This window comes from Pongo pygmaeus, chromosome 11, assembly GCF_028885625.2.
Source record: "Pongo pygmaeus isolate AG05252 chromosome 11, NHGRI_mPonPyg2-v2.0_pri, whole genome shotgun sequence".
Classification (NCBI taxonomy): Eukaryota; Metazoa; Chordata; class Mammalia; order Primates; family Hominidae; genus Pongo; species Pongo pygmaeus.
In genome coordinates, this window is record NC_072384.2 from 43,092,647 (window position 1) to 43,114,721 (window position 22,075).

At 40.1% G+C, this 22,075-nt stretch overlaps 1 protein-coding gene across 2 annotated transcripts in view; it reads left to right on the forward strand.

Moving 5' to 3' along the window:
* ARHGAP15 (Rho GTPase activating protein 15) overlaps nucleotides 1–22,075 on the forward strand; it is a 644,804-nt gene that overhangs the window by 575,266 nt on the left and 47,463 nt on the right. The window contains exons 13-14 of one of the 2 annotated variants that reach the window (XM_054477360.1): nucleotides 3,970–4,075; nucleotides 6,103–6,342. In XM_054477360.1, coding sequence (XP_054333335.1) covers nucleotides 3,970–4,075; nucleotides 6,103–6,238 — 242 coding nt within the window. In that variant the 3' untranslated portion in view covers nucleotides 6,239–6,342. Of the gene's footprint in view, nucleotides 1–3,969; nucleotides 4,076–6,102; nucleotides 6,343–22,075 lie in introns of those variants that run through there. The other variant, XM_054477359.1, reaches the window with a different exon arrangement.

A 22,075-nucleotide genomic window follows, 5' to 3' on the forward strand; every position in this document is an offset into this window, starting at 1 on the left:
AAAATATTCTTCACGTAGAATGTTTCTTATAGGCAAACTTGGAAACCAACATGTACTTTTCATAAGGATACTTATACACAACTGACCTGCTCACCACTCAGACCATCAATTACTCAGCCTATCACAAAGTATTTAGGTTGTTGTGTAATGTTGGGCTACCATAGCAATTGTACTTTCAGCAACTGGCACCAACTCAGTTCAAGAATTAGCAACTACATTTTGAATGTCCCTGCAACCAAATAGTATGCTAACTGCTGGAATTAAAAGGTGAACAAGACCCAGTGGCTTGGGCCTCAAAAGGGGTGAGAGGGGTGCAGGGAAAGGTGAACATTTATAGAGTACTTTGTTTTACTTGTAATTGTGCTTGGTACATTACATACTATCTTGTTTATTCAGCAAAACTACACTTTTAGATCTTATTCAAAGAGAGTAAGAAACTTCTCCAAGACCACACGGCTAATAAAAAGCCGTTACAGAATTCAAACCAAGGTCCACATATTCCAATTCATGGTCACAACTTTCATTAGTTCACTCACTAATTCCTTTTTCATTCATTTAACCCACCACGTGCTAGTATAAAAATTGCCTAGCTTTAAAGGAAAATTCCCTATTTAATAGGGGAATTTGACAAGCATTCAAGCAGTAGAAATACCATGTGAAGTGTTGTGTAAGTAGAATATTCTAAATGCAACAGAACACAGGAGAGGGAGAGCTGACTCTAAGAAAGCTCATAATTCTTTTACCTGTTGGCTTAACAGACTTGATTATGTCTTGATTCCTGCCCAAACACCATGAAAGTGTCCTTGCAAATCAGCTCTTTCTAATTAAGCAAAGGCCAATCTTTTCTAACCCCACCCTGACTGGATCATGTTCCCTATGAGTAAAGTTTGCTGGTTGGAACCAACAAGACTACTCCCCACTCCTTGCCTGTCAACCTTCATTTGTAGCTGCTACTTCTGTAGCCCTCAATGTCAACTGGTCCCTTTTTTGGAGACTCTGGCATTAACCTAATTATTACTTTAGTTAGAGACTTCAGTGAAATTAGAAAGGTCTCTTCTCCTCCTGTCTCCTCTCCTCTTATCCCCTTCCCTCTTATCCCCTTCCCAGTTTCATACTGATTGCTTTCACCTAGTAGTTCACCAGATCCTCAGGTAAACTGCACTACTGGAATCATGCCAAACTGTACAGAATGTATCCACCTCTTGAATGAATATATATATATGTGTGTGTGTGTGTGTGTGTGTATACACATGCATATATACACACACAATTATGGTTGTGTGGTATTAGCTTCAAATGGTTAGATAGAAAGCATTCAAGCATCCCTAATAGCTCTGACCTGGGCATACTATACCAATTTCACTCTCATCTTTATTAACTTGTACTTTTTTTCTGGTTTATGATATTTCATAGGCTCCAATTGGTCTTGTGAAGCATCACATTTTCTTACCACCATTAAGCTCCAAGAGGGCTTTTTACTATTTGGCAGAAAAGATGAGGTCTGGTATAGGCTATGATGTTGCAACTTTCTTTTTTTTTTCCTCTTTCTCGCTCCCCTTTGTTTCTTTTATTTGCAGTTGTCCAAGCCATATTATGTTGGAACTCTTCTAAGAATAACTGCAATTTTGAAAGCTTTGACTGTGGGAGGCATTATTTATAGGCCTTTGTGGTTTTAGAAGGAAAAAGAAAAGCTTCCAAGCAGAGTTCTACTAGGAAGACTGCCCCCATCCCACTTTAGCCAAATACCATCTTCTGCAGGATATTTTCCTGTAATTCCTTATAAAAAAAATTCTTTTGCCACAACATATTAAAGAAACTGCCAGTTTCTAAACTAACTCTTTCTTATCCTACTGCCATAAAGTTTATATACCTATTGACTTTTGTAAGTACATCTTATTATTAAGAACTGTATTTGGCCTTAGTATCAGAGATCCATCCTCAAAGGCTTCAGTACACAGGGCTTATTTTTTTATGTCAAAGAAACCCAGTGGGCCAGGCGTGGTGGCTTCTGCCTGTAATCCCAGCACTTAAGGAGGCCAAGGCGGAATGATTGCTTGAGCCCTGGAGTTCAAGACCTGCTTGGGCACCATAAGGAGACCCTTTTTCTACAAAAAATAAAATGAGCTGGGCATGGTGGCATGCACCCGTGGTCCTAGCTACTCAGGAGGCTGAGGCAGGAGGATAGCTTGAGCCCAGGAGTTGAGACTGCAGTGAGCCATGTTCACACCACTGCACTCCAGGCTGCACAGTAGAGCAAGATCCTGTCTCAAAAAATACAAAAGAAACCCAGAGGCAGACAGTGCAGGACTGGTATGACTGCTCCACAGATTCGAGAAAGCCCTTTCTACCTGTGTATTTCACTCCACAGAGCTTCAGTTCTCCAGATTAGCTCATAGTACAGCCACTCCATCTACATTCAAAGAAACAGAAAGGAGGAAAGGTACAAAGGCTAAAAGCTAAATCAGCTCATGCATGCTCTCCCAGAAGGCCTGACCAACACTGTCACTTCAGTCTCATTGGCCAGACTTGGTCCCATGGCCACTCCAGCTCCAAGGCAGCTGGCTCTATTACCATCCTCTCAATAGTGGGATTGTCTTGCTAAGGAAGAAGAGAATGGTTATTGGGTGGATGTTCGCCTTACATATTAGTCTTTTTTATATCTTATTTTCCAGCTGTAGCCTGTTTAGAATCATCAAGAGCCCTGTGCTAGAAGTTAAAGTATAGAAGGGAAAGTGCATGAGGTGTTTAAGTTCAATAAATAATTATACCTCTAGATGGTAAGGCCCTGGTTAAAACTATGGAAAGATGAATTCCCTAGTGTACTAAGTAAATCAATTTTTACTTTTCCATCTATAAACAAAACAAAATGAGAGAAATCAATGTGGTATGCAGTTTTGAACAACTTCCTATTTTATAAAATGTGTATGACCAGGAAATATGCTATTTCAATTTTTTTTCCGTTTTACGCTCTTTTATTTTAAAGCAAAAACAAAATGTGTAAGGGAAAAAGGATAACATGGAAATAATTTTTAAAACAATTTTGCCCTTCTACAAAATCAAGCAACAATAGAATATTTGTAATCAAATCACACTATATGTCCTTGTTTAGTTTCCCATTGCTGCTTAACACTCACACAAACTTAAAACACAAACTTATTCTCCTACAGTCCTGGAGGGTGCAAGTCTGAAATCAGTTTCAGACTGAAACTGAAGAGGTTGGTAGGCCTGCAGTACCCCTAGAGGCTCTGTCTCCTTGCCTTTCCCAGCTTTTGGAGACTGTCGCAATTCCTCAGACAGCAGCCCCTCATTGCATACCCTTTCTTTTCTGCTTCCATTGTCACATGAGAAGTCGTATCACCTTTTCTCTCTGACTCTCATTCTCCTGTTTCTCCCTAATAAGGATCTTTGTCATTCCACTGGGCCCATTCAGATAATCCAGAAAAATCTCCCCATCTCAGAATCTCTAACTGATCATATCTGCAAAGTCCCTTTTGCCATGTGAGGTAACATAGTCACACATTCCAGGGATTCAGACACAGACATCTTTGGAAGGCCCTTATTCACCCTACCACACCTTGTAAAACAGGACATTTAAGAAAACCAAATGTTAAGATCAGGAAGATAATGTCAAAGTCACATCGTTGTTGCTTTCATGTTAAGATTATCTCACAGTACAGCCATTCCATCTACATTCAAAGAAGCAGAAAGGAGAAAAGGTCCAAAGGCTAAAAGCTAATCAGTTCATACACAGCCTCCCAGAAGGCCTGCCACTGTCAAGTTCAGAGTCAAAATAAAAAGAAACTCCTTAATAACCAGGTTGAGTCCACCTATTCCCTTTGACTACTGACTAGGACTCTTAGTTGCTAGTCTCAGTCCAAAATTTTCTCAAGAAAATTTTCTCATGTACCTGTACCTATGAAATCTTGTTTTTTCCCTAACCTTCCTTTTTAATTTTTTTTTTTTTTTCAGAAAAGCAAGACAACAACACAAGAATTGAAGCTGTAAAGTCTCTTGTACAAAAACTCCCTCCGCCAAATCGTGACACCATGAAAGTCCTCTTTGGACATCTAACTAAGTAAGTTGTAAGGATTTCTGGATGTGTCATTTTATAGTCATTTCCTAAATGGGCAATATTGAATTTCACATCTCTAAGGCAAGAGTTTCCAAATGCGTACATCTCGTATTTTCCCTTGTAGCTGAACTAGGTCTTTCTGCAGAAGCTGGAGAATGTGTTAGGGATAGGAAGGACAATCTACAAAAGGAACTTCTGAAATAACTTATTTTTCAAGGCCTTTTCAACTAGTATATGTTTGCTGATTGCTTGTCAGAACCATCGCCTGGACCCTGGGATGGGTCATCTTGACTTTGTTAACTCACATAATAGAAAGAACATGAAATGATTCAGACATGGATTCAAAACTCAGCCCCACCATGTACCACGTGCTGGGGCCACAAATAAGTTATTTAACCCCTCTGCAACCAATTTCCTCATCTGTAAAATGTTGGCTCAGATTGATAAGGTGCTATCCATGTAAATAGCTAAGAGAGGAGTCTTCCAGGAAAAAAAAAAAAAACGCAAATGCAAAGCCCTAGAAGCCCCTAAGAGATGAAGTATTTGAAAAGCAGAAATTAAACCTGAACTGCTAGGCCCTAATGTGGAGGCAAGATGGGATCAGGAGCTGAAGTCCCAAGCATCACACTAGCATCAGATCACATAGGTTCTTGTGGTCCACAGTGAGAGATTTGGATACCATTCTAAATTTGAGGAAGAACCACTGAAGAATGCTACAATTAAGGGAGTGTAAAAGATTGATCTGGCTGCTAAGTGGAGAATGCATTGCAAAGGTGAAGAGAGGAAGACCTAATGGCAGACAACAACACTAGTCCAGGCAGGAGATATTGGTGGCTTGAGTGGAGCCCTCAGAGAGAAATGGGTAGAGATATTGTAGAGATGGATCAGGGTGGACTTGCTGCTGGTTGGGATACCATGGGGAAAGGAAAGGAGAAATCAAGTGTGCAACTTTTGGGTTTCAACTTGGGCAAGTGAAGAAGCGATAGTGTCACAGAGATGGGTAAAACTGCAGAGAGGAACAAGTTGAGTAGGAAAAGCAGATTTGAGAGCTCTATTTTGGACATGTTAAGTCTGAAATGACTGTTACTCATTTGCCTTCTGTTAACACCTTCTTCAGATAAGGCAGAGTGCAACACAAGTTATGAGGTTTTAGCTTTCATGATATATGCATAGTAAAATTGAAGCCTGACAGAGGTTCAAATAGATTGAGCAGTTTTGCTTTTGTGAGATTAAATCTCCTTAAACACCTCAATCACTCATAATTTGGGATGAGTCATTCCTACAGATTGTTCAACTAATCCATTACATGATTTTTCATTGTGAATGTAATACATGCAATTGCACCCCCCAAAATTAAGCAACAGTGATGCATTTACATTTAAAAACTGAAATCTGCCTACAGCTCTTAGCCTGCTGAACAGAAGTAACTAACATTTTTGTATGTACCCTTCCTGACCTGTTCCTAAACACATGCAAACATGTGTGTATGGTTGCTTCTAATGTTAAAGTACATCATATTGCACATATTATTATACAACTATTTTGCAACTCATATACAGACTTCTATTTCATTAAACAGACTTATCTTATTCTTTCTAATGATATCAATAGTATTTCATGGTATACACAGTCCATAACTTGCTAAACCAGTTCATTGCGTTAGGGAACATGTTTTAATCTGACTCATCATATCATTTTCTGTCCTATTTTACTCTCAAAGGGGAACTTTATCTTAAAGTTCAGAAAATCTCTTACTATTAGAGTGTTCCTTCTTGTCACTCTCACATACTGGCTACGGTGAGAAATCCAATGTGGTTTAGTGAAAGGATCTTGGGCTTTAAAGAAATACAAAGAGAGACCTAGAGTCAAATCCTTGCTCTATGCTTTACTCCCATTATGATCTCAGGCAAGTAAAATCGGATTAAATACTATCAACCGTATCTTGTGGTTATGAGAATTAAATGAGATAATGCATATAAAATGCCTGGCACAAGGTAAGCATTCCTCAAATGTTAATTCTTTTCCCTTAGGATCCAGACACACCATGAAAGCAGTTTCAAGTTACAAGTAAATACTGGAGTGCTTATCTCAGTAACTTTAACTGGACAAAGTCATAAAACAAATGGAAAAGTATACCCTTTAATGCTATGCAATACCTTGTCTTAAAGTTCTTGAGAAATATCCATTACTCTGTCCCAATTATTCCCTTTTTTTTTTTTCAACTGAAGGAGCAGCTATAAAATAAAGAAACTAAGAGTCAGCTAAATCTTCCTTCAAATAAAATAAATAAAACACACAGAAGAGAATCTATCTAGTTAAAAACCTTCAAAGGATGACGATCGTCCATGTCCAAGCCACATAATCCCAGTTTTAACAATTAATGCCTGATCCTGTTTTTTACATCCAAGTTAATTTCCTAATCTTGTTAGAACTTTCATATAGTTCAATAGAGATGCAAATAGATGTTTTAAATTAAGATTTAAGATCAGATTATTATATCACTTCACAGTATTCACATTTTAAGATTGATTATCATACATGGGAAGAAGTGTTGTTTGCTAGCCACCAACCTTTCTTGGGTGGTATGACTATATTTCAACCTGTACCAATTTATAAACTGGGTTTAGTTATGCATGAGTGTGTGCACACAATTATATCTTGTTAAGCATTTTTTTGCTAAGTTTTTGATAAACAGCCAATCGTGGCATGTCATCAAAGCCTGAGAAGACTAAATAAGATTGTTTAACAGGAATTTAAATATATTCGTGTTTGAAAGAATCATTAGAATGTTTTCCTTAGTCTTGATGCATTTGGTAGTTCTTCAGAAAATCTATCGTCAACCCTTGTATGTAGTGTTTATTCCAAATTGTTGCAAATATATATATTTTGAAGTTTGTTTAGTGAGGGTCAGGGAATGTAATGAAGTGCCAGAAATTCCACTTGACCTACGTACTCTGCAGTCAACAGAAAAGCACTCCATTTTTGCAGAGCTCTGAGTTAAATGCACTCCTCAAAGCAGATCAGCTATCAACTGGGAAAGCTTAATGCAGCACAGTTGGACTAGAAGGTAAATGCAGATCCTATCCACAAAAGCCAGAATTTTTAAAGGATTGTGATTATATTAAGCATAAGGTTGCACAATGGCTGCACAGGCTGACTAGTCTCAGAGTCCAGAGTTCTTCATTCTTAATCAAACTCGAGGTCAAGTTCTATGCATCTGCTATCATAGCTTAAGACCAGGAATTCGGAATAAGCTATCATTTCAAGATCCCGTCAGCCAGAAACCTTTGTTAATAGCCATTTTCACAAATTGACATTACAGTGATAGGCCCTGGAAGGTCCTCTGGTACCTTCTGAATCATCATATAAATGGCAAAACTGTCTCTATAAAATACAAGTGTCAAATGCATTTTCCTATAGCCTGCTTCTTTGGAAAGGCAGAGAGGCAGAATGAAGATGAAGTTAATGGGAAGGAGGACCTAGCAAGATGGTTTACTTGCTGATGGATAGTAGCTGGTGGCTGAGAGCCAGTAAAGGGGTTAATAACTAGGGAATCATTAACCTTCTATGAATGAGAAAATTGCATGATGTGCTCAGTGTTAATGTAAGAGTCATCTGACAGCAGGGTATAGGATGAAAGAGGTAGAAAGAGGAGAGAACCCAGGAGGTCCCAGGGGAGTTGCAATTGGATTGGAGTGATGGACGTCAAAAGGAAAGAAATGGCCAAAATCTTTAGATTTTTCAAAGGAAAAGTCCACATAGTTTTCATTTGTCTCCCACATCCAGTCAGCCACAGAGATACATCTGAGATTTCAATGATAAGTACTTATGAAAATAGTCCCCCGATAGCATAATTTTTAAAAGCAAAATGAGATATTGTTTAGAAGGGTGCCCTTTTCTCTGTTTTCCAAAAACAGACATGGGAAAGAAGATGACAAGGTTGTAGAAAACTAATGAAATAGGGTGAATCCAATTTTGGCAGGTGCGTATTAATCAAGCCCTCTATATGCTGCTGGTTGGGATGGACAGCCAACATGTCGGAAAACCCGTATATGCAATATATCTCGAGAATGCAGACTTTTCAAAGTTTCATACCTTTAAAACCAGTCACATAGAGGAGAAAAGTTTATGCAGATAAAATTGTCCATGGTAGCACTGTTTGCAACAGTGAACACTTGGAAACAATGTAAGTGTGTTCAGTGATAGGAGAGGGTTACGTAGAACAGGATACATCATATTGCCTTAGTAAAGTGTAGTTCATGGTTTTTATTTTCTTTCTGCTTCAACTTGGAGAAATGCTGTGTTAAATGTTAAATAAAATCAGAGATACAGTCTTTTGCATACTCAAAGAGAGCATACTTATAAATATGGGGAAAAAAGTTGTGAGTGTAGAAAAGACCATAAAAATATTTACTAAAATGTTAATATTTCTTTATTTTAGTTGTTGGATTGTGAGAGTTTTGTTCCTGTGTCTCTTTTTCCCCTCTAATAATGGTATAGGAGGAGGCATTGAGGTTAAGGGAACAAAGAAACCAGGCTTTGGAGTTAGGCTGATCTGAATGCAAGTCTTGGCTCTGCCACTTACTGGAGGTATAACCTTGGCCAATTCATTCAACTCTAAGCTTCCATTTTGTCATCTGTCAAAGGGAGATTATAAAAGAACTTACTTCTGTGGTGAGAAGTATATGAATAATGCTTTTGAAGAGTCTTGCATAGTACTTAGCACATAAGTACTAAATAAACATTTTACATCAATGTATTATTTTTACATGTATTATATTACATGTATTATTATTACAGTATTTTATAATAAGGGTAATATAATTATTAATGAAATAAATATAGCAAGAATTACCAAGGCAGTGCAGGCTAAATTACTGCTAAATTTCATGATTTTCAGAAAATTCTTTATCCCACCTCAGAATCTTTTTCCAAAACTTGAGTTTCCTTACTGTCCTGACTCAGCCAGTTTCCCAGAGTCCCAGTGAGACTATTTCACATGTTTGACAAGCTACATCACACCCCCATTCTCATACCCAATCCCCACTCTTTTCTGTCTCAGACTCCCTGTCAGCCTGGCTGGCATATTGTCCCCTGGTCTTAGTTCCAACTCTTTTCACCCTCCAAGTGATAGTTTGCTAATGTGATCATCTAGTCTGCCTGCCTTTGGGGCAGGCATAAGGAAATTGGAAATAGGCACAGGTCTCCCTATGCCTCTTATGAAGAGCCTCCTCTGTTAGAAGAGTCTCCCTAGGAGACTTCTAGTTCTCTTGCTTTGTTGCATAACTTCTCAGAGTGATTTTCATGGGCAGAATTTCCTGCCAAGACAAACAGAACACCAGCTTTATGAAAGCCTGATAAGTAAGAGATTTTGAAGCCAGCAGGGCCATACTCTGTGTCCCAGTCACCAATATAAACCCTCCTAGAATCTTATCAACTACATATCCACCTAGAATCTTATCAACTACATATTCACTTGGAATCTTATCAACTACATCTCCACCTAGGCCTGGTGCTGCCCTTTGGAAGTACTAGAACTTTTGTTGTCATGACTATTAGTATATTCTAGATATTGCTGAAGTCTTTTTCCATATTTTCATTTCCATGATAAAAATAATACATAATTATGGAAAATTTAGAAAATAAATAAAGTCTTTCCACAGAGCTAAATTTAACTAGTTAGCCAGATTTCCTTTGTAGCATGCATTTTGCAAGCCAAAACAATCTCAAATTTGTGAGGTGGGGGGGTAAGGACTCAAAAGAACTTTTATGTACACATTATGCATGCACACATTACTCAAAGAAAATAAAAATGTCTTAGAAATGGGCGACTTTTAATAATGACTTAGGAAGTAATGTTATTTGTTGATTTTTAAAAATAGCTTTGGAAGAATATATTTGCTGCAGATTTTAGGTGCAAATAAACATTATTATAGGAGACTTGCACTTTGTAAAATAGGTTGAAAGGAAAGTTAAAATCTTCCCTTTTGCATTGACTCTAAGAAAGTTTTCCAGCTGTTCATAGAATTCCAAGGTGAAAAAATGATACGGCTGAATAGACAAACCTCATGGACGAATGTCAATTGAATGCCTCGTTGAAAGTAGAAACTGTTGAGCTGGGGCTATTTTGTGAAAGTAAACCTATATTTAAAGCTTCTCTGTGGTCTTCATGGATATTAAATAAAATATTCTACAAAAGCATGTCAGAGGCGCCTTAAATGATAATGACCTAGAAATATAAGGGTTGTATCTGAAAACAATGGAGACAAAATAATTCGTCTACCCTGTCTTTAAAATGGCACTGTAGGTATTTCTGATGTTTTGGTGAGGAGAAATCAGATATGGTTAAAGAATGGACTTCAAAGCCCACAGCCATCACCCTTCTCTCTGGTCATCAGGGGCCATGCTGGTGACGTTCTCTGCCTCCCATCCAGGCCTCTGAATGCTCAGCTCTGCTGTGCTTTTGAGCACGTTATGTTTTTCTGTGCTGTCTTCTGGCACTCCATTCTTTTTCTGTACACTCTGGTCTTTCACCCAACCACAATACCTGATATCCAAAGACTTGCAGACATGGGTATTTTTACTGGAAAATGAGGAACCTGTGCAAATTATTATTTTCTTTTACTCTCTCTCTTCTTTCTTTTTTCTCTTTTCCTGTGGGACAGGGATTGTGAGTTGTTTGAAATAAGCCAGAAGCTTCCTAGCTCTTTTGCTTTTGTATTTGAAATGGCACCCTAATCATTTTAAAGAGCTAACGTACTTCCTATGGGCCTGAAATTTCTCAACTGGACTCCCATGGCAGAATTTGGCCTGGTAGTTAAGAAAATTAATTACTCTGATCGTGAGGGTGAAGCAATAGTTCCCAACTCCCCATAGTAATCATTAAAATGTCATCTACTTAGGAGACATCTTGGCATGGGATTTATAAGGTTTGTGAGCTGAGGACTAAGGTTCAGTGATCCTTCCAGCAGTGCCTCCTCGTTCTAGAGGAAGGCTGTGGGAGATAAGGTTTTAAGACGGGAGTGAAATTATTACTTTAGATCTTTAGATTTAACATTTGAATGGTAACATTCACCACTGAAAAATAGGAAACAACAAAACCTAAGGTTGCTACCATCCCATCTATCATTGTTGTCTCTATTGTTAAGTGATGGCCAACTGTATGAGGGTATTTCCCTCATGAGAGGTAAAATTTTTAAGTTGCCCCACTCTTCTCTACTATGAATCTTGGCCTTTAACCTAATGGAAAGAATTTGGAATCAGAAGACATAGTCTCAGGTCCCAACCTCAGCCCTTAGAAACTGTACAACATTGAGAAAATCTTTCAAAGACTGTAACCGTCCTTTTTGTTCAGGTGTGAATTAAGTCAAATAAATTCATATTTGTGAAAATGTTTGGTAACTGTAAAATTCTACCTACAAATTCCTTCAGGAAGTCTCAAATGAGTGCCTGCTATATTCCAGGCCTGAACAAAATCAGCGGTTGGAAAAGTGCGGCCCACAGGCCACACTCAGCCTGCCTCCTGTTTTTGTCAATAAAGTTTTATTGAAACACACATCTATTCGTTTATGTTTTGCCTGTGGCTGCTTTCATGCTACAATGGTAAGAGGTCACAATAAGTCACAACAAGGTACACAAGGCCAAAAATATTTACCATCTGACCCTTCACAGGAAAAAATTGCTGACCCTTCAACTCAATGTTAAAGGCATAAAGAGGATTCCTACCCTCACGTATCTTATTGTCTCCCGAGGCAGATAAATTAGTAAACAATTATAACAAATATGATGCAATATCTAAAATGCTAGGAGAATTCTAGGCAGCAGCTGAAATTTAGCTTAGAAAAATCAAAGGATGCCCCCCAAAGGACATGAAACAAGCTATCTTTAAGGATGTTGGCTTGGCAGACAACAGACCTACTATAGGGAGAGAGAATACTCCGTACAAGAACATGGAAGAGAACTGCAATGTGGTAAAGAAATGGCGAGTCCTCTGGAAGGATTAGAGAATTAGGAATTATAAAGAGAATAAACAGTGGCAGATTATGAGCCTCTAATGTTGTAAACAAGTTAAATTGTGAAGAATACCATGCAGTCTGATAAGGAGCTTGAAATTCTTTCTGTAGGCTAAGCACTGTCGCTCACTCATTTAATCCTAGCACTTTCAGTGGTTGAGGAGGGAGGATCGCTTGAGCTCAGGAATTCCAGATCAGCCTGGGCAACATAGTGAGAACTCGTCTCTACAAAACATTAAAAAATTAGCCAGACATTGTGGCATGCATCTGTAGTCCCAGCTACTCAAGTGGCTGAGACAGGAAGATCACTTGAGCCCAGGAGGTCGGAGGCTACAGTGACCTATGATTTTGCCAATGCACTCTAGGCAACAAAGCAAGATCATGTCAAAAAACAAAAACAAAACAAAAAAAAACAACCTGTAGACATTAGGAAAATCACTGAAGGATCTGAAGTGGAGAGGTAAGGTAATGAAATTTGTATTCATAAAGACCACAGTTTTTATAAGAGTGAAGGATGGCTTGTAGAAGGGCAACACCAGAAGTAGGGAAAACAGTAAAGATGCTGGTATAGTAGTCCAAGCTAGAGATCCCCAGCTAAGGGAGTGATAGGGAGAATGGGGGAAAGTGATGGATACAGGAGGCATTGAAGCAGTAGATGCAACAGAACATGTGCACCAAGTACATGTGAGAGGTTAGGAAGACGAAGGATTCCAGGATGGCACCCAGATTTTGAATTAGCTGAATGGTGATATCCTTAACTTACATTTCATATAGGAAAAGGACCAAACTGGAGGCATGAAGAAAGCAGAAATTTTGTTAACATAATGTGACTTGCTCATTGTTATATTCTATTAGCAAAATCCAGTCAAGAATAAGAAATATATGTTGGGAATGCAAGAAAGGTGATTGAGATCTAGGGACAAATTTTGGAGTTGTTGGTTTAAAGATGGCGATGGGGTAAGGTCATGAATGCCTCCAAGGGACCATGTGAACCCAGAAGAGAGTCAAGGACAGATTCCTAGAGACTTCTAACATTGAATGGGTGGTCAGAGAAAGAGATAACCAGAAAAGGAGTCTGAGAATGGCATGCATATTGATAGAAAAAACATTTGGCAAGAGCAAAGGTATTATATTTTGTGATGAAAACTACTCATTACACAAGGAACACCTAGAATAACCTCAGCTTAACAGGACACTGGGCAGAATTTATAACAATGATCAGCCGCTGTTCTTACCTTCACCCTTCAGCTTTAAAAAAAAAAAAAAAAACCACAGGAATAAATATAATCTAGCAGGGAAATAAATGATATTCTATAGCATAGCCAGGTCCTGAAAATATAAAGAACTAACCTGGCCTCTTCTGCTCTTAGAGCACTGGCTCCAGAAGGGCAGAAATTTGTGTCATTTTGATTCCTGCTATATCCCCTAGTACCGTGTCCTACATAGATACCCAATAATTTTTGTTGAACAAATGGAATCGTGTTACTTCATTGAACAAGATGATAATCTAATAGCCAGTGAGTGGTTCCAGGTAACATCAACTTTGTAAGCCTAGCGTATTAGTCTGTTTTCATGCTTCTGATAAAGATATACCCAAGACTGGGAAGAAAAAGAGGTTTAATTGGACTTACAGTTCCACGTGGCTGGGGAGACCTCAGAATCATGGCGGGAGGCAAAAGACACTTCTTATATGGTGGCAGCAAGAGAAATCGAAGAAGAAGCAAAAATGGAAACCCCTGACAAACCTATCTGGTCTCGTGAGACTTATTCACTATCACAAGAATAGCACGGGAATGACCAGCCCCCATGATCCAATTACCTCCCGCTGAGTCCCTCCCATAGCACGTGGAAATTCTCAGAGATACAATTCAAATTGAGTTTTGGGGGAGAACATAGCCAAACATATCATTCCACCCCTGACCCTCCAAATCTCATGTCCTCACATATCAAAACCAATCATGCCTTCCCAACAGTCCTCCAAAGTCTTAACTCATTCCAGCATTAACCCAAAAGTCCACAGTCCAAAGTCTCATCTGAGACAAGGCATGTCACTTCTGCCCATGAGCCTGTAAAATCAAAAGCAAGCTAATTACTTCCTAGATACAAAGAGGGTACAGGTATTGAGTAAATAGAGCCATTCCAAGTGGGAGAAATCAGCCAAAACAAAGGGGTTACAGGCCCCCATGCAAGTCCAAAATCCAGTGGGGCAGTCAAATTTTAAAGCTCCAAAATGATCTCCTTTGACTCCAGGTCTCACATTCAGGTCATGCTGATACAAGAGATGGGTTCCCATGGTCTTAGGCAGCTCTGCCCCTGTGGCTTTGCAGGGTACAGCCTCCCTCCTGGCTGCTTTCACAGGCTGGCATCGAGTGTCTGCAGCTTTTCTGGACAGACAGTGTAAGCTGTCAGTGGATCTACCATTCTGGGGTCTGGAGGATGGTGGCCCTCTTTTCTCATAACTCCACTAGGCAGTGCCCCAGAAGGGACTCTGTGTGGGGACTCTGACCCCACATTTCCCTTCCGCAATGCCCTAGAAGAAGTTCTCCATGAGGACCCTGCCCCTGCAGCAAACTTTTGCCTAGGCATCCAGGTGTTTCTATACATCTTAAATCTAGGCAGAGGTTCCCAAACCTCAATTCATGACTTCTGTGCACCCACAGGCTCAACACCACATGGAAGCTGCCAAGGCTTGGGGCTTCCACCCTCTGAAGCCACAGCCCAAACTCTACGTTGGCCCCTTTCAGCCATGGCTGGAGTGGCTGGGATGCAGGGTACCACATCCCTAGGCTGCACACAGCACAGAGACCCTGGGCCCACCCCATAAAACCACTTTTTCCTCCTGGGCCTCTGGGCCTGTGATGGGAGGGGCTGCCATGAAGGTCTCTGACACGGCCTGGAGACATTTTTCCCATGGTCTTGGGGATTAAATTTGCTACTTATGCAAATTTCTGCAGCTGGCTTGAATTTCTCCCCAGAAAATGGGATTTTCTTTTCTACTCATTATCAGGCTGCAAATTTTCTGAACTTTTATGCTCTGTTTCCCTTTTAAACAGAATGCTTTTAACAGCACCTAAGTCACCTTTCGAATGCTTTGCTGCTTAGGAATTTCTTCCACCAGATACCCTAAATCATCTCTCTCAAGTTTTAAAGTTTCACAGACCTCTACGGCAGGGGCAGAATGCCACCAGTCTCTTTTCTAAAACATAACAAGAGTCACCTTTGCTCCAGTTCCCAACAAGTTCCTCATCTCCATCTGAGACCACCTCAGCCTGTACCTTATTGTTCATATCACTATCAGCATTTTTGTCGAAGCCATTCAACAAGTCTTTAGGAGGTTCCAAACTTTCCCACATTTTCCTGTCTTCTTCTGAGCCCTCCAAACTGTTCCAACCTCTGTGTGTTACCCAGTTCCAAAGTCACGTCCACATTTTTGGATATCTTTTCAGCAACGCCCCACTCTACTAGTACCGATTTACTGTATCAGTCCATTTTCAAGCTGCTGATAAAGGCATACTCAAGACTGGGAAGAAAAAGAGGTTTAATTGGATTTACAGTTCCACATGGCTGGGGAGGCCTCAGAATCATGGCAGGAGGTAAAAGGCAGTTCTTACATTGTGGAGGCAAGAGAAAATGAGTAAGATGCAAACACAGAAACCCCTGATAAACCCATCAGATCTTGTGAGACTTACTCACTATCACGAGAATAGCACGGGAAAGACGGGCCCCCATGATTCAATTACCTCCCCCTGGGTCCCTCCCACAAGACATGGGAATTCTGGGAGACACAATTAAAGTTGAGATTTGGGTGGGAACACAGCCAAACCATATCACCTGGAATCTTAGAAACTTGATATTTTCAGACTAGTACTAGGGAATATTCCATCTTAAGGGTGTTGGTAAGCAAGTTCTTCCTCTCAAGTTTATCTCCCCTCACCTGATATTTTTCTTTGCATCCTGACAAACAAGCAGAGCTCTTCTGATTGTAAAAATAACAATCCTTTTAATGGGGCTGTTTGTTTGTCTTGTAAATTCGTTTAAGTACCTTACAGATGCTGGATATTAGACCTTTGTCAGATGCAGAGATTGCAAAAACTTTCTCCCATTCTGTAGGTTTTCTGTTCACGCTGATGATAGATTCTTTTGCTGTGCAGAAGTTCTTTAGCTCAATCAGATCCAATTTATCAATTTTTGCTTTGTTGCCATTGCTTTTGGCATCTTCATCATGAAATCTTTACCCATGCCTATGTTCTGAATGGTATTGCCTAAATTTTCTTCTATGGTTTTTATAGTGTGGGGTTTTACATTTAAGTCTTTAATCCATCTTGAGTTAATTTTTAAATATGGTATAAGGAAGGGGTCCAGTTTCAATTTTCTGCATATGGCTAGCTAGCACTATTTATTAAATAGGGAATCCTTTCAACACACATTGGGGCCTGTTGGAAGGTCGTGGGCAGGGTGGATGGGAGGAAGGAGAGCATCAGGAAGAATAGCTAATGGCTGTTGGGCTTAATACATATATGATAGGATGTTCTGTGCAGCAAACCACCATGGCACACGTTTAACTATGTAACAAACCTGCACATCCTGCATAGTTACTCCTGAACTTAAAGGCTGGAAAAAAGAGATACTCTTAATATTAAGACTGCATGTTAAAAGGGTGCAAGCACTACAATGAATGAGTTCTAAAAGAGGCTGGCCACACCAAGGGAGACTCAGTTAGGGAATCTGTGACCACCCATCAGTGTTGGGCGGAGCCTATTAGATCAATTACTGCAATACGTAGTAAGATTGCCAGTTCTTCTGGTTTCTTGATTATCTGGGATTAGTAGCGGATCTTGAAATACAAAAATTTATTTCTACATCTTCTGTCATAATTCTCACTACTAAATAACTTCTACCACTTCTAGCTCCTATCAGGTCAACCCCAACTTCCTTGTCCATCATTTGAGATCCAGTATTTCCATACTACCTTGAATTATTTAGCATCAGCTGAAGAAAAAAAAACTCACCTTGATTTAAAACGCTTGCCCTCTGCTTTTAAGTGTATAACGAAATTTGGTTCCCTTGTTTTATGGAGCAAACTTCAAAGTGGAAGGGAGAAAAAAATCAAGCAGACCTCAAGTCACCTGATTTCCAGTCCACTAAACCACACTCTGCTTTGTTGCCAATACCAATACTCGATTGTGTTTCCAGGGAAGAAGGAATGGTAAAACAAAGAGTGAGAAAGCTGTGCCAACTGTGATAGAGGCACAGGCCAATCCCTCAGACTCCTTTTTTCTAATTGAACACCAGATATAATCCCAGCCCTTTAAATAAAATTACCTAATTAATCCTAATTAATTAGTGAGCCCTTATATTTATAGAAGGGGTTTTCTTAGTGTCTGTCTTCTCACCCTCCCCACTTCCCTGCCTCTACTACATTTCTTTCTATCTAAAAAGAAAAGTTTCATTTTTAGGGGTCCTTTTTAAAAACAATTTCCATGTCAACATTTATTAATGTTTGTGTGTGTGTGTGTGTGTGTGTGCGTGCATGCCTGCATGTATACACTTAGAGCACTTTTTTTTAGAAGGCAGTAATGGTGCTGCCTTTTATCACCTTCTTTCTCCTCTTTAAATGGAAAGCACTGAACCCAGATGCCCAATCACGGAAGATATTCTTCCAGAAGCAGCATCTGGCTTCCTGGCAAGCCCTTCAGGCAAGTTGTTTGGGGAGCATTGCTGTTGTCTCTCGGTCTGTCACGTGTATCGGATACCGTGGCCTCTCTGGCTGGCATGTCCCGGTAGCTGCCAATTCCTTTCAGTTCACCTTTAATTCTGAGAAACTAGTTTCCTCATTTTCATTTCTTACTGGACTTATTTTTCTCCCCACTGCCCATAGGAATTCCAGGACAAACCTAAGTCCTCACTGCTTTCTGCCTGTCAAGCTCCTTTCCAGACCTCCATCTTTTGAACCCAAATGAAAACCTCAGCCATTTACTCCTACATTAAAATAGCTTATTTTAAATAATATTTCTTAGCCACTTCTTGTCAGCAAAGCTCCTTGTAAACTGTGGAGTTGTTCCCTGAAAAGAAAAACAAAACATTCCATCCGAGTCATTTATTCTGGTCTGTACACAAGACATGAAAGTGTTCTTGACATTTGTGTATTATTTAGTTAAATCATATTGGCTCCCTACCTCCTTGTCACACCATGAACAAAAGAGCATCACGGGGCTGGGAAAGACGAGACTATGCTGCAGTTAGTCAAGGCTGTGCAGCCTTTACACATAGCACCCGCTCCAGGAAACTGCATTTCTTAAAGTGGCTTCCTTTTTTTTTTTTTTTTTTTACCTGTTAATATATATTTTTTAATTGTGAAGGATCTTCTGGGGTTTTTTATGGATAATTGTTAAGGACACAGAGTCCGATGGTAGCCCACGCAACAGGAAGCCGTGACAAGGTGCTGACAAGTCCGGCAGCAGTCCCCAGAATGCAGAGGAGAAAGCAGAAATTAGAGCTGCAGGGTGACATCCAGGAATACTTAACACAGGGTATCTGCAAATTTTCATGTCGTTGGGTTTTTTTTTTCTCATGCAAGAAAAAAGTACATATTATATATGAGATTTCAGTTCTCAAGACTGTAATGTCTAGGCTGAGAAAAGGCTGGAGTTGAGCAATGGACAGGAGGAAATCTCAGCCATAAATAATATTTTGTCTGTAGCTAGTAGCAGACTCAACCCACACTTGACTTTGAAGCAGTACATAACTAGAACCCTAGGCTTCACTTGAATGAGAGTCCCTAGGGGGCAAAGAAAGGAGGTTAGGGGCTGTCTTGGTCAGGCCATTGGGAAAAACCTTTTTTGGAAGTAGCTACAAAACAGTAGAGCTCAAATTTAAGGTCAGCATTTTTGAGCCTATTATGTTTCTGCCTCAATGACATTTTTTGGTCTATAATTTTTCCCCAGCTCCGTTCATTAATATGTAAAAAGAAAGTTTAAAAATACATGCCAAACTCACAAGCTTTACATTACATTATTGACCTTGGTATAGAGGTTCCTTCATCTTATTTCTGGTCATTTCTTCTCCTCTTCTATATCCTACCCACATTCTTTTTAACTAACCTGTTTCCTCATACATTTTTCCACTGTTCTCTACCTTTCCTCCCAATATTCATCATCCTCTGCAGATTCTTTCTGTTGTCTGTACTCTGAAAACTCACTTCACATTCAAAACGCTGTTGCCTACATCATCTGTCCACCCATTTATTAATGAAACAAATACAGGTTGAGTACTTACTGTGTGGTAGATGCTGAGCTGGAAATGAAGACACTTTTACCAGGAAAGCAATAAAGCTCTAGGATCTGGAAGCTTCCCTTCCCATGTCTGGGAGTGTTCACATCCCTCAATCTCATTCTTAATCCCCATTTTCTGGCTCTATATCCTTCCTCTTCTAACAGGAATTTGTAAACCAGCCTATTTTTAACAGGCATTAAGTCAGTCCTTCCACTGGACTAAGTAAACCCCTTCTCTTCTTTCTCATTTCAAAGAGACTAGTAGAACACGTTGGGACAGAACCGCTGTAAGGAGTGGGCAAGACATAGGTTGGTTCTCTGGCACTGAAAACACCTCTTTTCCTGCTTTCCATGAACTGATGGTCAATAGATGCCTCTTCATAGTCTTCCCTATATCAATTTTGTACACTAATTTCTTTACTTCATTTATTGATTTGTATTTACCTCCCATAGAGTTTGTGATACGAAAAGATAAAGAAATCACTCCAAATGAACTTTTGTCTAATTAATCTGTGTATCTGTTGTTGGGCATTAAAACAGATTAAATCTGCTTACATAGTGAAAAGGCATGTAAAGTGATATGTTACCTAAATCAGAATTTTTTTCCATTTGAACACTTTATAGCAATCATTTCACATCTCAGAAAGATTCCATTCTCAAACACATCTCTTCTTTGATAACAGCACAACTCTGCCCTCGCAACTCTGCCCTCTTGGCTTCCTGCTCACCCATCTTTTCCACTTTTCTTTCATTTCCAACTGCCATTCCAGAGCCACGTACTTCCCCTGGTGCTAACTTTTAAGTCAACAGAAAGGAATTCCATTTTCTCTCCTGGTGCCTCATTTCCTATTTAGGGCCAAATATTCCCCACAGAGATATGGAGGCATTTTACTACTAGTTTACATGTCCCACTATATTTTTCTAACTAGTGGGAAAAAAGAAATAAATGCATGCCCTGCTCTCTCTGACCTCATCTTCCTTTCATATCACATTTAAAATAACCAATTCCTGGAGTGGCAAGCTCTTAAAGCAATTCATACTTCCCTGGCAATCATAGAAATGTACCCTTCATCTTGGCAGAGGAAGGCCTGTTTCTCCCACCTGTTGTCACATTCTTTTTATTCTCTGCATGGGTTTCCCACACATACACCCTATAATAGGTCAGATAAGGTTAGAAGCAGGTGGCTACATAGAGAATCCAAAGAAATGTTCATTGTCATGTACTAGGAATTTCTGATCCCAAAGCACTTTTTTTCCAGGAAATGGTAATATATAGAAAATTGGCCTGCAGTTGTGTATAGGATTGTGGATACTGGGGAGAGTTGGGGCAGGGAAGACGATGACCAGAGAGAGCGTTTTGTTCATCATGAACGCAGCTACCTGAAAAACACCAGCTAATTAGCAGTCTGTAGCCACACAACACAGCAGTTTAGTATAAGAAGTGAACAATACTTTACCTAATTGAAACTACAGAGCAGACTTAGGTAGGCTGCATGCAATTACACAGATTGGAAGTCAGCCAGGACGCCGAGGTTAACAATCCCTTCACTCACAAAAAGCACCACGGGAACTTTAATGACCACAAGTGGTAAAAGCCGCCATCCTGCATCCCAACGAAAGGCCTCACCCTCTCGCAACCCAGACTCCATCAGAAGAGCCTAATGGCGACAACTAATTGCTAGAAAAAAAGACTGCCCTCTATCGACGCAGATGCACCTGTGCTGTGTGACTCATTCACCAAGCACAGGAAACACTTTGAAGTACTAGGGCGAAGGGGGATTCGAATGAATGAGGGCATCGAAGGGGTCAAGTAGTGGACAATGGGAACTGTGTAGTCTCCTCTGCCTGCCGGTCCTGTGGCCAGCACTTCTGCTGCACAAGCTTCCCTAAAAGAGGCACAGGACTTCCCAAACTTCAGTGTGCTCACAAACCAAATCACCTAGCAAGCTTGTTTAAAAATGCAGATTCTGGGCCGGGCGCGGTGGCTCACGCCTGTAATCCCAGCACTTTGGGAGGCCGAGGCGGGCGGATCACAAGCTCAGGAGATCAAGACCATCCTGGCTAACACGGTGAAACCCCATCTCTACTAAAAATACAAAAAAATTAGCCAGGCATGGTGGTGGGCACCTGTAGTCCCAGCTACTCGGGAGGCTGAGGCAGGAGAATGGCGTGAACCTGGGAGGTGGAGCTTGCAGTGAGCCGTCAGCCACTGCACTCCAGCCTGGGCGACAGAGCAAGACTCCGTCTCAAAAAAAAAAAAAAAAAAAAAAAAAAAAAAAAAAAAATGCAGATTCTGATTCAAGAAGTCTGGGACAGGGCCTGAGATTCTGTACAGAGAACAAGCTCCCAGGTGCCACTGCTGCTGCTGCTGCCGGTCTGCGGACCACACTTTCAGAACAGTATCTAAAGACAAGAAACAGGAGGAGGAAAGAAGTTCTCTGTGGCCAAGAAATCAAAGTCTGGGCTAAAAGAAAGAGGACTTTAACATGGGATTTGATGCCCAGAATTATCAGGTTTGCATCATTTGTCCTAGGAACTAAATGAAACAGAAACATGGAGTGTCCAAAATAACAATCCAATCCAAAACCCACTCTCAGAATGGCTTTTTCCCTGGGGGAGAAGAAAGGGTAAAGAACATGGTCTCTGAATGTGCTTTTTAAATGAGGTGCCTACTCTACAAAGTGTCCAGCTGTAGTGCTGTGGCAGGGGGATACCAGCAG